The 18,557-nt window shown below is 33.1% G+C and overlaps 1 protein-coding gene across 2 annotated transcripts in view; it reads left to right on the forward strand.

Moving 5' to 3' along the window:
• LOC125073096 (cGMP-specific 3',5'-cyclic phosphodiesterase-like) overlaps window positions 1-18,557 on the forward strand; it is a 128,807-nt gene that overhangs the window by 96,475 nt on the left and 13,775 nt on the right. For both annotated transcript variants that reach the window (XM_047683792.1, XM_047683791.1), the window contains exons 4-5: window positions 6,596-6,709; window positions 13,851-13,968. In XM_047683792.1, coding sequence (XP_047539748.1) covers window positions 6,596-6,709; window positions 13,851-13,968 — 232 coding nt within the window. The remainder of the gene's footprint in view (window positions 1-6,595; window positions 6,710-13,850; window positions 13,969-18,557) is intronic.

An 18,557-nucleotide genomic window follows, 5' to 3' on the forward strand; every position in this document is an offset into this window, starting at 1 on the left:
TTGTATACTATGCAATTTTTTGTTGTACTGTCTTTGGCCTTTGGATCCTCTCTTGAGAGGGAGGGGGGGGGGGTCGTGTCCTATTTTGTAAACCTGAAGACGTAAATGCAACATTTCATGGTGATCGATTGAGAAGTTAAGACGGTAAAGGGTAACTAACAAACAAACTCATTTAAGTATTTATTGTATTAGTTCTATGTTACATGATATTCAACTACTTCGCTGGGTTAGAGGACTTGTAAGACTACCCCAGTCCTGGTTTCAAATCCCGAGTCGAGCGAATTATATCTTGAATTTGCTGTAGTTCGGAATTATAATAAGAAATTGGTGCGCACACATGTTCACAATATTTACTAGACTTATAATCTTCGCAGGTTAAATTAAAAAAAAAAAACGTTTAAATCTTAGTGAACTTCTATTACGAGACTGATCGTGATTCGTGTTCACTACCACAAATAGATATTATTGTAATGTGCCTTAAAAATAATAAATGTTATGTAGTAGTGAAACCTTTTATGCCAAGTTCGAAAAAACATACTTACAAGAAATTAAAAGAAAATTGAATAAATAAAATTCCTATAGAATATTCAGTGTGTATTTTAGGTAGCAATGAATCTCTAAACTCAGCATTGACATTTCAGGATTTGTTGGAAAAGGTGTAATAGTTATTCGTGTCATTGAAATATTTTCCTTTCTTCGATAATAGGTATCCCGTATCAGCTGTAATAGGTTTTACAGCTGATACGGGTTTTATGTATGAAATACTTGGGAAAAAGGTTTATAATAATTCCCCTTTCCAAATTCCCAATTATATCACTTTATGATATACGTGCTTGGATAATGTTGGTCCAACACACCAACATCTATACTATACCTACTTACTCAGCGGAAAATTATTTAGAAATGTTCCGATGATGAACCATTGTGGTGTGTGGGTTATTATAATGAGTAAGAAACATCCTTTACATCCGATACTCCAAAGACAGTATAAAAAGTAGTAGTACATACTTCGGGCGTCAAAATTACCTTAAAAAGTTCTTAATGTACAAGAATAATTTCAAATACAATTTCACCACCGGAATAACTAGAAAATGTTCGCTCGAATGTATATCATCATCAAAGTCAATAAATCATTCTTGAGGCAAGGTATCCGTTTCTATAATAAAATTCCGCAGACATTTTTAACTTTGCCGTTTCATAAATTCAAATTATTAATAGCTAGAAAATTAATAACGATATCCAATTAACCCGTTAAACATTAATTGACAAGTTACTACGTAGCTTATCCCAAATAGTTTGTCACCTGACCTTTGCGACCTTTGTGTGGAAACCCGTACCGGTTAAAATTAAGCAATAAGTAATAATAATGAATCCGTAAATTCCATTTCAATGATTAAGGAACTTTGACTTAAGGCATACATTAAAGTTGCTGAGTCGGAATTACAAGTTCATAGTTTAAACGAAGCTGTAAGCCCGACTATTATTCGTATTATACATGAATTGCAATCTGACAGTTATTTCTAACATATTTTACTTCATATTAATTACCATCCAACATTTTTTTCGTTTCAGCTAAATGGCTTTTAGTTGTGCCAAGAGCAAAGGGGTAAAAGTGAAAATCGTTTTTCAATATTGCGTTATACATTGACTGTTAAAAATTTACAATCGCTTCGGACATATTTCAGAACATAAAATACCGGCAAAAATGGGCGATGGCCCAGTGGTTAGAACGCGTGTATCTTAACCGATGATTTCGGGTTCAAGCCCAGGCAGGCACCACTGAATTTTCATGTGCTTAATTTGTGTTTATAATTCATCTCGTGCTCGGCGGTGAAGTAAAACATCGTGAGGAAACCTGCATGTTCTAATTGCAACGAAATTCTGCCACATGTGTATTCCGCACACCCGCATTGGAGCAGCGTGGTGGAATTTACTCCAAACCTTCTCCTCAAAGGGAGAGGAGGCCTTTAGCCCAGTTGTGGGAAAATTTACAGGCTGTTAATGTAAAATAAAAATGTAATATGATACATTTGGTAATCTGCTTATCTATCTTGATTTAAAAAAATGCTATTTATGACTACCAAGTAATAGAAGAAAAAATGTATACACATACATGTATACGCATACACAATGTATACAAATTATAGTTTTACATAAAATGAGCAGTACATGATATGTTGTGTAACATTGACATAAGATTAAGTGACTTTACCAAGTGAAACACAGCTTGTTACAAATATTAGTTTAGGATTAGCGATCGAACATGACATATTGGCGCTTCGCACTTGACTGGACTATGGAACGTGTAGGTCAAAGGGCGAATGCTCTTTGTAAAAATTGTTCGAGCGGTTAACGCGATATTGTTCAGCCATGTTCTAGTTTATATTTCTCTCTATATTTATATATATGCATTAGTTATTCTAATCATATGTTAATTAATATAAAATAACGTTATAATATTACTATTTTATATATTATATTTTATTATATATTTCTTGCGTCTTATTATTAAATCAAAATAAAAATATTCTTCATTCGAGCAGACACAAAAAGACAATTAAATGTAAACGTACCACCGGTTCGGAAAGTAGATTTTACCGTGAAGAACCGGCGTTAAAAACAGTAGACAAAATTAAACAGATATATTAATATTGTGAGAACGTATTGTGCCTAGAAATTTTAAAATATTCATCTAAAAACTAAAGATTTAAAATAATATTAAATGCCATAAAAATTCCAGCAATATTTATAAACGAAAACAAAAATGTAATTGTATTAAATAATAAACGTATGTATAACACACAACCACACTGGCTGAATCAGTCTGGGATATTGAGTTTCCTTTGTCCTGCAATTGCGTCGTATACGTGACGAGAATAAATGCGATTGTATGAAATTATTGATATTTTTAAACCTTTGTTCCGAAACGAAATTAATGTTCACAGTCTACTAAAAGAAAATTAAAATATTTTCGGTAGTAAACATTTTATTCGTAATTTTATTTCATATTTCGCATAATGAGACTACAGAAAATATTTAAATCGCTTTAAAATCATTCTACGATAATTTATTGTAAATATCAAAAGTTACTACTACTTAGTTGATATAAAAAAAAAACACTGGGATTTTCTTGCATATATTCTTGTACTTTAGATAAAATCTGGAGCAAAAACTTCAATACTCCCAGACATTATATATTTATCAATTTGAAATAAGTGGTTAGCAATTGGTATATACGATTCTATATTACGAGTTGTTTCTAGAATGAACGAGAATCGTCGCGTATTTTACCAAAGGCTGTTAAAAAAAGCAGTAGTATAGTACACATAGATAAATTAGTACTTAGTACATAGAAAGAATAAAACGTTCTAGAAATGTCGACAATTTTGTTAAGAGATTTATAGTCCCTTTTGTACTTAATTTTAACGACTTCATTTAAGGCAAATAAAATATTGACAGATTTTTTTTGGTGGCGGTACTCGCGTACCCCATATTCGTATCATATATTCTACTGGCAAACAGCAATACTTAGCATTGTTTTGTTTCAAAAGGAAGGGAGAGTCTGCCAGTACCTACAGACAAGGAACATAATATCTTAATTTCTAAAGTCGGTGGTTTACTGATGTAAGAATATGTATATTGTATGTATATATTCAACAACATTCCTCGCAGTCTGTAACAACTTCGTTTGTGCGAAACAGTTTTAGGGCAAGTTCAGCCTTTTTGGCTTTTCTAGTGAATTAACACGGTTGAATTATGTTTGGTGTAGGTTCGTTTATTAGGTCACGTTGTTTCGCGCGAAAATATTTGCTCAAAGGATTCATTTTCGTTTTGTGATTTCGCGTTGTGTGTTGAGGTATGTGATGTGGTCCGAAGCGCGTCATAGTGAATGATCTACATTGTTTTAGAACTGTTATTTTGCTTGACGCTGCAAATATATAAAGTAAGTAATTTTTACTTTATATATTCGCTACTTCGTCGTCATGTGATAGGCATAAAAAGGTATACATATGCCTACCCTTCTACTATCCTTGGAGTTCAAGTTTCCTTTATGCCAAATTTTATCGAATTCAGTTTAGTATTTTGGTGAAAGAGCAGTAGACATACGGAGAGACAGAGTTACTTTCGCATTTATTAGATTAGTATAAATAAATCTATATAATGGACATAATTCAAAATCTATTTTTGATTCGAAGCGATTGATTCGAACTATTGACATTCATTCAGCCCAGCACTAGTCAGTAGACGTATTTAATCGATTATTTCGTGATGAATCCAGCAAACATCACTAAAGTTTGAAAATGCTTAATTTGTGTTTTAAATTAATCTCGTGCTCGGTAGTGAAGAAAAAATATTCATGTGTCCGATGAATATTTTACACGTGTGTATCCACCAAACCGCATTAAAGCAGCGCGGAATAAGCTCCAAGCCAGATGTAACGTTAACCCAGATGTGTCATATTTACAAGCCATTAGTTTTAAGATATCTTTCATGTATGAAAATATTATGAATCTATAATATACAGAATATCTCCTGATGCGTTTTTCTAAACGTTTTTAAAATGTCGGATTTTAGTCGATTTTGCCATTAGGCAGCTGTATTTTATCTTTCTCTGACATTGTATCCTGCAAATACTTTATCACAGAAAAACTAATTTGAAAAGGCTTTGTTCTCGAACTTTGTTTCCTGAAGAATTCTGTCTCAAAACTTCAAACAATTTCGTAGAATTCCGGGCGCCTATAAAACCTCTTTTTAGTTTTATATCAAGTTTGGACGCTTATTGCGGGCATGTGGAAAGATACATACAAATTTTTCGAATTCGTTTATAGAAAATACCATTTACCAAATACCAAATTATAAGAAAATTTGGTATTTGATATGTTGCATGTCCAATTATTGAATAAAAATGTCTCATGTATATGTTTAATCTCAATATTGAGCCTCCGATGGGAGTAGTAGGTTTTTTTTTTTTCAAAATAAACTTTATTCAAGTAGGCTTTTATAAGTACTTTTGAATCGTCATTTTAAAGAATTGTACCTATTAAACGTAGAATTACCACGAGTCTGGAATGAAGATTCTACCGAGAAGAATCGGCAAAAAACTTAACTGTTACTCTTTCCACTTTTTACTAACAGCTTTGTTTTAGTATTTATATATGAATATTTCAGCGACATTTATACTAAACTAGCTACCTGGGTTTCATATGAGCAGAATTAGGCTATACCTACTCATCATTTAGATTGATAGAATTTTCCGGCTAGGAAAGTTGAAATTAAATTTCTTCTTCTTTTCTCCAATTCTCGGCTTTTATTTATTATATGTATTATTTTATGTATTTATTGAACATAAAAAACCTTCATCTTCAATCACTGTTTACTGATCGAAACCGCGTTAAAATGCGTTGCATAGTTTAAAAGATCTAAGCGTGCAGACGGCGGGAAGCGACTTCGTTTTACACTTTGTAAATATTCAACACAAATGACAAGTTCAACACGAGTTAGACAGTATACTGATACGTGTTTTATTTTACAAATGTTAATGTTTTTTAAAAAATTCTATCGATAACTGAAATCCGAAACTAGATCGTTTTGTTCTGTTATTATTCTTTATTTTAATCGATACCAAGCGTCTGTGATCAACCTACGTAAAACATATTCTCCTTTGAATAGAGGCGCTGATAGTTCGATATAATATCGAATGATATAAGTATCGAATATCAAGTTCGCGTAGAGCCAGCCACGCGTAAGTGATGCGTGTACAACCTTGACAGAAATCCATACATATATTAAACTGAGCGAGTCTACATTGAATAATGTTTAGAAAATTAACTATACATTATGGTAATACAAAGTATTTAATTATAAATCACATATTGAATTTGATAATTTTTGATATCGATGTAATAGAATATCTTATGAGTGGGTGATATCTACCCAGACGGTCCCATCAAGGAACGAAAAGAAACTAATTTTAGGAGCTACATACGTATACACATGCAATCGAAACCACCGGACATAGCATACAATAAATGATTACATAATCGATTATCGACTGTCCTAAAGATCTATATATAAGTAGTCGCTATAGTACTGTTAGTTTGTTAGCCAGTAGTGCTTTTACCTTTTTTAGTGTAGATTTTTATTTAACAACCAGTATAGTCCCATGCGATTTCTCTACCAATACCCAGACTTACTGTTGCTAAATTTTTTCGCAAACAACGTGTGGTTCATATTTCAATTGTTGCTGTTTCTGACTGCCCCGTCGATCTAGTGACTAGCTCATAAGGCTACAGGTTAAGGGTTCAATTACTAAGTCGAACTAATAAGAGTTTATAAGATTTTTTGTGCAATAAAACGCGTCAATTTGCACTAAAGATATTGCATGCTCAGATATATTGGTTCACGGATTATGAAAATTCTATTTAATGGATTTTAAAATAATCCCTTGTTGGGATTACAGCTTATATAGAGCAGGAAACAAAGAAAGAGTTCTCAGAGGACAATAATAATGTAGCTTACATGCCCATATAAACACAAAGCCTATAAGTATACTTACAATATGGATGTTACTAAGGTGAAACTTTATTCTTTCCAGAGATCACGATCCCCGAGTAGCTCCGCGCAAAGGCAGCTAGATGAAGCGGATCTCTTTATGGATCTTATAAAGGATGTCGCCAATGAATTGGATATCGACGTTCTGTGCCATAAGGTGAGTTCAAAATCTGTACTCGTTTAATGATTAATTCTTTTTTTTTCGACAATAGAATAAAAATAGCTGAATTATTTTAAATGTTAGAAAGAACTACTGAGTTGGTTAACGGTTTTTAGGTAGAATCAACATTCCAAACCATCAATAGCTTTACTTTTAATTGTATAAAATAAATTCAAGTAATAAAATATATGATCTTTGGTTAATAAAACTGAAGAAAATCTTATTTAAAACACGAGTTTGCGTAGGTATAAGCTAATTACGGCTACATATACGACGTGTACGAAAGTTTGCGCGTGGGTCTTATTTGAATCTAGCGCACTGTTGTTTCGATTACCATTCATTATTCTCAGATTTTTTTTTCGCTGATTATAGGTACAGCAAAGATATACCTGAATCTGAGATGTTTTTACGTACGTGTTTTCACTGTGAATACAATTATTTACATATTTACTTTGATGTTAAAATAAATTCCTCCAAGTAATACGATCAAAGAATGTAACTAAAATATTGTAATTTATTTTATAAAATATAAACAAACCTGAACCAATTAAATTAAAGGTAATAAACGAACGAATCTTGAAAATTTAAATTAAGATAATGTAATTGTTATAAAGATTTATGTATTTAAATTGAAAATTTACTCTGAAACTGTAATTAAATTTTGGGACGTAGAGAGATACTGATATGCTTACAACCGAAATGAATAAGTGAATCTAAGCCGAATATTTTAGGTTCCAACGCGGGCATGCATTATTGAATTTTCTCGTGCGTGTTTTTAATTCATGGTCCTGCGTGTGTATTTGAAAATTATTCTACATGTCCACTAATCCATATTAGAGCAGCATGTTAGAGTAACCTTCCAACCTCAAAAAAGTGATCTCAGCGTAACGGAGAAAGTTGACAGGGTGTTACTTACTAATAATTTACAATAAACGATTTTTGAAATTAAATTAAAAAAAGTTCACTTCAGTTTTTTACAAAAAACAAACAACGATCGGTGTTTACAAAAAACAACAACTTAAGCAAGTTTTCGTTTTGTCGTGTCGAGAATTCGCCGTAGCGCGGAGTATTTAGGTTCGAATAATCATTAACGAGGTAAGCAAGAACAGACAAATTTGGTCACTTAAGAATAAAGATTTTACTTTATACAAAAAAAATATATTCATATATTTTTTATTAAGAACTAAGATATGATGGATTAGACACGTATCTTAAGCTCAGTGGCTGAAACAAAAACCGCAGACTCAACCCCAAGTACCGCTGAATTGCCACGCACTTAATTTGCCTTTATTATACATGTCTTGTTTGGAGGCGAATAAACACATCGAAAGAAAATCGGTATGTGTCAGAAATCTATCAAATATGGAATAAGTTCCGAGCCTATCCAAAAGGGTGAGAGGTGGATTTTTTCCGTGGATCATTTACAGTCTAATAACACTGCAATGTATATTTATTATCTGTGTTTATAAACACAAACAAGCAAACAGCTTATGTGACTGTATGTATTACTACGTTCCCTGAACTTAAATAGTACGTAGCAGTCATAAATCTATCCTTTAATAAGCCAATTAATTACAACCTCATGATTAACGGCCCGCCACTCCCTAATTGATGGTTAATTCTACTTGATATTACGAACTTGTGATCTCAACGCATGATTTCACTCGGAATTACTTTAGCAAAAATCATATTTACAATATAAAAAGGTATGTTGGCCTGTACGTGTTGTACGATGTTTTAGAAAGGTGAATAACGTGAACGAGGGGAGAATAAAACGTTTGGTGATATAACATTGGCTAGAATCGGGGTGGGTTGCTAGAATTTTGTTTTTCAAAAGAATAATAGCTTTACCATAAATTAATTTATCCCTCCTTCTAAACTTATCACTTGTGTTAGAAGTGGGAATGACAACATCCCAAGGGGTCAGGATCGATCCTGCGACTTTTTTCATCGCTAGGCGGCCCGTAAACCATTACGCTATCGACGCTTAAATAGTAGTACTTTAATAATATTATCATCCTGTTATCGTACACTGATAAACAATGACCTCTCCGATGTCATACCACTGAACTCGATCTTCAGCTCTTAATTTCTAACCACTGTCACTCCACCTAGCTGGAACATGTGCTGCGCTACGCTTGCCAATGCGTGGTCTCTATTTCAGAACACGTCTACTCCAACGGTTGACGGTTCTGTGACATATATGATCAGCGCCTTTAATATATTATACAATTAGGAATCAGAATATTTCAAAATAATTTAGACAATTAATCAAAACTAATCTAATAAACAGAAAATAAATAAAACTACGTTATCATCTCAGATCTTAACCGATGATTTCGGGTTCAAACCCAGGCAGGCACCACTGAAATTTCATGTGCTTAATTTGTGTTTATAATTCATCTCGTGCTCGGCGGTGAAGGAAAACATCGTGAGGAAACCTGCATGTGTCTAATTTCAACGAAATTCAGCCACATGTGTATTCCGCCAACCCGCATTGGAGCAGCGTGGTGGAATATGCTCCAAACCTTCTCCTCAAATCGAGAGGAGGCCTTTATCCCAGCAGTGGGACATTTACGGGCTGCTAATGCTAATCATCTCAGCCGGAAGACGTCCACTGCTGGACAAATGCCTCCCTCGAGGATCTCCACAACGGCCGTCCTTGCGCTGCCCGTCCAGCGACTTCCCGCGACTCTCACAACGTCGTCAGTCTATCTTGCACTTCGGGCTTGCTAACGCTGCGTAATATGTATAGCATGAAATACTACTACTGTGTATCCACTAACTCGCAGTTGTGGAAACCGCATATCTACAAACTGCTACTTTGCTATCCAATTACTAAATATTATGAAGTCCCCGCATAATTTACCGATTGCGCATTTGACCGTCCTAAATGTGATTTAATCAATATCGCTATTATGTAAATTAAGAATATTGTGACGCGCAGCAACAGACTTTAATTTCAAGGAGGTCGAAGGACTTTTATTAATACAATTTTATTCCGACGAGAATTTATATTTTATAACGAGAATATCAACTTTAGGTATTAAAACTTTTGTTCAAGTAGACTATAAAATTTTTGAGTCGTTATTTTTCTATCATATTTAAATAAACGTGATAGTCTATGATAGATGGACAGACTGGCAAATGGGTCACTTGATAGTGAATCGAAATCGTCTATAAACATTAACACTGTAAAAATATTGCCAATCCATTAAACCATCAGCCACACGCTACTGACCTTGAGAACTAAGAAGTTATGTCCCTTGTGCCTGAAATAACACCGGCTCACTAGCCCTTAAACGGGAACAAAAGAATGCTAAGTAATGCTGTTTAACAGTAGAATAAATTACCAGTGAAAGGTACCAAAATACAAGACTCCACTACAATATATAATCAAACTATAATCAATTTAAAATCGAGATACTTTTATCAATCTTATCGTATTATACAAAGTATATACTTCTGTTTCTTCTGCTTCTTACTATAAAAAAATCTTGGTGCCTTTTGATGATGACAATATAAACTAGATTATAGTTGTGAATTTTTTAAAAAATTATCTCATTTGCAAAGTAATATTATCAGCTGGAGTGGTATAGCTTTCATTTTGTCTCAGATGAAATACGCGAATCTCACATACGAATTAGTATAATTAATAATATATTTATGACGTCAGCGTTTTGTCGTCACACCATATAAATGGGTCTTGCCCCAAGGCGTTCCATTAGATGTTTTCGCATCAAAAACCGTTCGTTATATCATATTACTAAATTACGACAGTATTGTGTGACAGCACTCTTACAAATGAAATTGTTTTATTCAATGCGAGAGTAAAGATAATCTTGTATTGTGATCCATTTTCCAAATGAATACAATACTTAAATGTTTCGGTAAGTATTTGATTTATATATAAAGTTGTGTTCATATTGGTTTAGATTATTTTCTAGAATGGTTCTTGGTGACAAAATATATAATCCTAGTAATGAAAATAGTAGTCCGTTCAACGCACATAACATAATTGAGGGTGCCTTCACAATATTGTCATTTCATAGAAAAAATTAAATCTAGAATAAAGTATACCATTATGAGCTTGTTTTAGCAAACACATTGAAATCATAAATATAAAACTTGGTAGCTTCAGAATAAGATTAAAATAATACAAAATCTGAGTATTCTTAACTGAATTAAAGTCTTATAGTATCTGAATAATTTTATTAAAATGCCAGGAGCGTGGACAAACTCCAAATAGATTGACGAAATCTTTTTCACATCAAAATGTATAAAAATATCTTAAGTATTTGATATACCCTATTACGTGACTAAAGATTGACGAAGGAAAAACGGAAGGACGATTTCTTTTCTTAGAGTCGAATCGAATGCATAGTTGTACAAGAAATGTATCCGTTAAAATATTACATGCAATATGCGTGTATGATCTTCTTTTAAACGCTTTCAGCCAGGGAGTACCACTAAAAATTTCGTAGGGCATATTAAAGAACACAAATATGCGTTCAAACACAAGTATACTCGCTATTTTCTCATTCTCATGATCCGATGTGACGGTAAATGAAATGCTCGGAAATAATACAACCCCAGGGCTATAAGTGCTTTTCGAGGAATGGAAGTGTAACTACTGACAATATTCAAACTTTAGGTTGATACTGAGAATTTCCTATCAGAAACCCAATAAATTTTGATATTCACGACCCACGGGTTCCGCCTAATACCCACCCACTGTACCAATGAAGCCAATAAGAGAGATATCGAAGCTCGAAGTCCAGCGAAGATCTGCTGATGTTCAGCAAAAATATAAAATAACGCCAAAATTTATAAAAATAAAATGTGAAAAAAGGCACGGGCAACTATGAGCCCGTGGATGTTGTAAAGAAAAAAATATATGTTATTACAAAAAACAGCTTAACAATGATACGCCTGACCGCATTTCGCGCTGGCTCCCGCCAAAAACGAATGAATTTAAAAGACATCTGACAGCTTGGTGTATGACTTTCGTAAAGTCACACTAATTCTCTTTATAATATATATATATTAAATATACTCTTTCTATATTAACCAACGCAAAAAAGAGGATTAATTCATCTGTATATTTTTATTATGTATTTTTTAATTGCTTTTTTTTTGTTTCTGAACTGTTTATAGTGTTTCTTTTGCGATGGGTTCAGGATAGATCCAATTACGATGTACTAGTTTCCGCTCGCGTTAGGTACATTTTCCGGGAAAAAAGTAACCAATGTGCGTAATTTCGTTTTGGCGATGGACAAACGTCCATCCAAACAACACATTTATGTATAATATTAGTAAGTAAAATTCATTTTACTTATTTTATTATTTAAGCACATACTAGCACTGCTTATTTTTCTCCCACCCCTATTTTCCTCCAGTTAAGCGTAAAGCTAAACAAACAAACATGCGACCATTATGTTATTTGTTACGAACTGATTTGTACAAGTATTGTCTTTTCTCTGAAATTATTCAAAAATAGAACCCATGCTTTTTAAAAAAAGGAGATATAATTTGTTATATTTACATACATTTTAAACACTACACATTCAGTCGATGTTTTTATTTATAACAGTTGTTCTCTGTGTATAGAGCATATTTTAGTCATGTAGACTTCTATTCTTGTAAAATAAAATAATCTAATAAACACAAAAAAAATACTTGTTGTTATTGTAGAAAAAGCGTTCTCATCAAAATGACGATCTCATATAATCTAGCTTTCTCTAGACTCGGTGGAAATGCCTATTTAAAGGTCTACCTTTACCCAAGATTACGGGTTCAATCCCCAGCATCATCATCACTGAGGTTTTATGTAATTTTATTTATAATTAATTTCTTGTATGAAGTTTTTTTTTATGAATGAAGTTTTTTTGTTAGAGCGTGTGCATCTGAACCGATGATTTCGAGTTCAAATCCAGGCAGGCACCACTGAATTTTCATGTGCCTAATTTGTGTTTATAATTCATCTCGTGCTCGGCGGTGAAGGAAAACATCGTGAGGAAATGCATTTGTCTAATTTCAACGAAATTCTGCCACATGTGTATTCCACCAACCCGCATTGGAGCAGTGTAATGGAATATGCTCCAAACCTTCTCCTCAAAGGTAGAGGAGGCCTTAGCCCAGCAGTTGAAAATTTACAGGGTGCTAATGTAATGTAAAAATGAAGTTTTACTTCATGCGTATTCAACAATCCATATCATAAGGGTGGTGAAACTCCAAAGGGTGTAGGAGAAATTATTCCTAGCTTTTCGACATACATATCTATTTATTACAACGACCATATTTATGGGCGATGATAACCACTAATCAAGAGGTGCCCCTATTGCCGTCCGTTTACCTACATCATAAAAAAGCTTATAACTATATGTACATATGTCAGACTTCTAACTAATCTAGTTAGAAGTCCATTAGTATTTTTTATATCATAATTATAATTACTATATAAAGTTGCTGCTTCATATAATTAAAGTCGTATGAGTCGCGATTTTCATTTTAGCGCGACAATAGACCACTTCCCCGTCACGCGTTCGAGGTGTGCAAAAATTGAATATATTCCAACGCCATACTAATGCTATTTATTGTGAAACTTAAAATGAATGAACTAACTTTGATGATAATCTTATTTACTGGGAAAGTTGTGTACCAGTACGAAGCACGAGTACTATGACTAGAGCAAGACTACGTGACTTGAATAAGCAATATTAGTCTTATATTTTTGTACTTTATTACGTAACACAAAAAGTATATATTACATAAATGGCGACCTCAATGCTAAGTAAAATATCTTCCAGTTTGGCTTATGAGCGATGGCTCAGTGGAACACGTCGCTGTTAACCAAAAATCTGGAGTTCTAATTCAGACAAGCATGCACTAAGTATTGGAGTTTTGATTGAATTTATGATTCACTAAAGAAAATTTCAAGAACTCTGTAATGGAGCTTATATTAATAAACTGTCTTCTTAGAAGGCGACGAATCTTTTCCCCGGCTGTGTGATATTTATCGTCGTTACATAATTTAGTTGCTTTGCGAGAAAATTTATTTGGAAAATATATAAACAAATAAATTTTATTAAATTAAATAAATAGAAAAGAAATATGCTAAAGTTATTTATTGTTACAGATACTTGTTAACGTTTGCCTTCTCACGTCAGCTGACCGAGGAAGTTTGTTCCTGGCTAAAGGTACACCGCCAAACAGATATCTGCAGGCAAAACTATTCGACGTCACGAGAGATACAGGCAAGTATCAAGATTGTTACGTCATTGTATTCCAAAGCCTATTGACGCACACATTATTATGGAAATAGTTGACACCCGCTTTTTTAAAAACATGTCTTACCGTGAGGTTCAAGCTTAGTTCATAACAAATTTAATTACATGCTTTTGACAAACATATCCAGTTAGACAGTCTTGTAGATTGGCCACTAGAAGATTAGAGCTCACTCCTGCTCATAGACAAATATTAACCAGTCCATATATAACCGATGCGCCACCGACCTTGGGAAACAAGATGTTATAATATGTTTAGTGCATGTGCATGTCACACGGGCTTAGTCACCCTTCAAATTGGAAGAAAAATTCTAAGTACTGCTTGACGGTCCTCCAAGTAATCTCATAGGCATAGAAATTCTTCGCTTCGTGTAATAGCATCCCACTTGTCATTTGCCTCATTAACATGCTTTCCAGGAATTAATTTACTTAGTTTTTCCCGAAAATCTTCGAAAGCTTTTTTCATTCAAATGACATATCGTTTTAATATTCAAAATACATTCCGGGAAATGTCTTTCTTTTAATTCATAATTCAAAGACAGATTAGTAAATCCCTGTAAATTCTTCGGAATATTTATTTATAACCAAATATTGGTTGACTGCCTCGATGGTCTAATAACTCGCATATAAAACCGCAACCCGGGGACCTGGATATAAATCCCGAAAAAATCTCAGTGAGCCCGGAGTTTGGAAGTTAGAACCCGTGTGAGCTCTCCGGTCCCTTTGAATTATGGTTATAAGGATTTTTTAGAGAGTTCACCTGTATTTGTGCTAACACTTATGCACTATTATGTGTCCTGTATAAGTGTCTGGTTTCAGTTAAAGCGTCACTGTGGTTGAAATCGATATTAATTAGATCAGGAAAATATATTCGTTGTACTTGTGGCACATTTGGTTTTCGCTGTCGGGGCTTCAGTGTGTGGCCTCCGTGCGACATACATGGTTTAATTGGTTTTTCATAACCCTTTGTTATGTTTTAGTGTTTCGTTCCCACAATTGATACATCACTTGTATAGCGCCATTAAAACATCATTGCATATTAATTGCTGGCGTATTGGTATTACTTCATTATACCGTTCCGTTGCCGTTTTATTTTATTACACAATACAAGCCAATTAAAAAATTAAATACAAAGAACCTATAGTCATTATTATAAAAGAAAAATCTAATGAGTTAAGCAAAAATGTTTTATGAAACTTACGATTTGGTTTTGTTCGTCGCTATTAATTTGAGCCTAAAATAAATTTGCCTAGGGCTGACTTTGACAGTAGAGTCAACGTCCAAATCTTTATCTATATACACGTATAAAAATGGATGTTGGTACACGTGTTGGTGGTGGTGTTAGATTGCGGTACCGCTGAAGCGAAATGAGTCATAATGAAAATTGGCACGTATATATTTTCTTGAAATGGTTTTGTATTAACTTAGCACTCAGCACAGCGACTTCTATACCTTTCGATCGATCGCCATTACGTACAATTGACAAACATTTAATTATATTTATTTTAGAAAAGCGTATCGGGTAATTATTTAGGCGTAGTAGAATATTAGTATAATATTGTTGAAAATCCACCACAGGAAACAAATACCATTTTATCAGACCTGATAAAAGTGACGAAAAACTTCAGATGGCTTTATTATTCAAAGTGGTGGTCGTGTATTTCTCCTAACACAATTTTTATTATTATTATTTGAGGAAAAAATAAATTAAAGACAGTAAATATCCCTAATTTCAATGAAGCAACCGTCTGTAGATATACCACTGTTGGGCTAATTGGACATCCTCTTCTTTTGAGAGACATAAGAAAGTAACCACACTGCTCCATTGCGGGTTGGTAAATTTACATGTGGCAGTTTTTCATTCAACACATGTTCCTCGCGATGTTTTCCTACAACACCGATCATAAGATGTAAAACAATATAAAAACTTATTAAATACATGAAAGTGCACTGGTGGTTGTACGGTATTGAACTCGCAATCTTTGATTAAAATTAAGGCTCTAACCACTAGTCCATCCCGGCTATTTCTATTTCAATAAAATCTCCGAATTAAGGATTAAAGCTAATCAATTTTGTATAGCTTTCAAAATCCTTCATAAGTGCTTAAGCCACGATAATACACTCGCAAATTTAATAACTCCAAAACCGTTCTAATGATTCTAGATGAATAAACACTTCTGAAAATGAAAAAATGAAATAGATATTACAAAGCCAATCAACACTTATCTACAAAGGTTTTATATAAGAGTCGGATTTAATTTTAAACTCGACGTTGTTATTTCATTTTATTTTATTTGTTTATTGATTATTATAGAAATGTTTTGTATAAATCTGATAATGATTTATGTAATCGCTGCAATTGTTCGTGGATACGATTCAATTTAAATTAATATATTAATAGTGTTTTATTATATTTTTGCTAGTTCCCGTGTGACCTCTTTCGGTTGACCTCTTTGTATAAAATGTTTTGGAATAAATGCTTTTAAACTAACGTTATAAAAGAAAAGGCAGATAGAGCACACGGAACATTATAGAGAAGCAACAAAGGCGTAAACAATTCCAGGTAGTGCGAAGTGACACGTCATTTTCGTACGTCTAAAGTGTTGTCTTTAATCATCTTATATTACGGTTATAGTCTCATTTTGAAGAGTTCCCTTCGTACATGTGCAGAAAATTAAAGAGTAGTTTTTATTATTAAATTGTTACGATTTAAAAATTATTAATTATAGAGACCGAAAAAAAGTTACTGGCCGGTTAGAGAGCGCGAGAAGAAAAAAAGACGAAAACCGTAAACAAAATTAAAGTATATAAACTCCAATTCTAACTGAACAAAGTATACTATTTAAATATTTCATTTAAAAGATATCTCATCATTTTGGCGCCAAATGTAGATGAGTGACTTGCACTTTACAATGAAATGAAATCAAAACAAAACCTGTCATAGGTTTCGAAAATCCTAAAAAATCTTTTGAATAAACGCGAACTTTCGCGGGATACCCACTAGTTAATTATTAACGTAATATAACATTCGGATATTTATACGTCTAGAGAGAATGTCAAAGCTGAGAACGCGTCGAAAAAAAAAATTGGCCAACTTTTAGCTACAAGTACACGCACACTAGTAAAGTAGTGTAACGTTTGCCGTGTGTCAAGTGTCCACACCAAGATAATATAGTTGGCTCGTTATTTTAAGTTATTTTGTAGTGCGACACTGTATTTAGGTGTATAAATAATCTACGGTATAAAGATATTGTTAATTACTACATACATTTTTAGAATCGCAGAATTTGCATTCCCTTTTATAATCTGTGCTTGTAAATAAATAAATCTTCCAGTGACACTGTAATCCAATTTTCTCGTACATCTTGCTCAAAGAGAAATAATAATTCACTTCGTTGTGTATTCGTATAAAGGCACGGGCAAAACATATATCTTAATTCGTGTAATGGACGAATATAAAATTGTTATATGTATGTAAATGTTAAATTATCGAAGACAGAAATTTGTGGTTTATAACAATAACAAAAAACGCATTTATAAAATATATATATTTATTCAGCTTATTACGGTATACACAGTAAAGGTTGAAGCCTTCTTTTAAGTGCAGCAGGGCACCTGTGCCAGAAGACACCGCTCTTCCATATCAATATCTTACCACAGCATATATTATAAGCGTGCGTGAGCGTGAGTGTGTGTGTGTGTGTGTGTGTGTGTGTGTGTGTGTGTGTATGTCATGCACCTACATAAATTATATATACATGTATATATTATTAAGTGTGTAAATTAAAATTGAGATATTTCAACGATAAAAACCATAACATTCGAATGTTGATTACCATACAAAGCCTTCAATCTTCATCAATGAGACTTAATTTAGGCAGACTTTTAGTATTTTACACTTGAAGAATAATATCTACTTATCTGACGAAGGATGTGCCCTGTTTCATCCACTTACAATTATACTTAAATAGTTTCCGCTCACGGCTTTGCTTGCGTGTGAAAAGAGGGGTGGAAGGAGATTAGGTACCCCTTTTATTGACACGCAAAATGGAATATGCAAAATTTAATGATTACTCGTTTTGTGGTATTGTTTCAAAGTGTAACAAATAAACAAATCAATTTCGTCTCTATATATACTAACCTACAATGTTTTTTCATTATTACTTAAACATTTACATCTGAAATAGCTTATAGCAAGAATAGTGAGCGATCAAAAACGAAATTATATAACTTAGTTTTGTATACATTTAGTTAGCTGTACTTGTGCCCAGTGCTTAATAAACAAGTAATTCAATAAAAATATACAAAAAAATATATTTACTAGTTGAACTAAGAGCATATTTCACTGCTAAAAACGTTTTAAGCATGAATAATTCTAGTCAAATGTTTATCAAACGTAAATTATTTCGAAACTTATAAACCTTTTAAAACATCGTTCGTTATACATCATATTAAAATTTGTCCAACTTTATACATTTCAGAGATAAAGAAAAGTAACAGAAATCAACAACGTTTTTTTCCATTTCAATCCCGGAGCGACGATTAAAAAACTTTCAGTC

The sequence above is a fragment of the Vanessa atalanta genome, chromosome 23 (assembly GCF_905147765.1).
Source record: "Vanessa atalanta chromosome 23, ilVanAtal1.2, whole genome shotgun sequence".
Lineage (NCBI taxonomy): Eukaryota > Metazoa > Arthropoda > Insecta > Lepidoptera > Nymphalidae > Vanessa > Vanessa atalanta.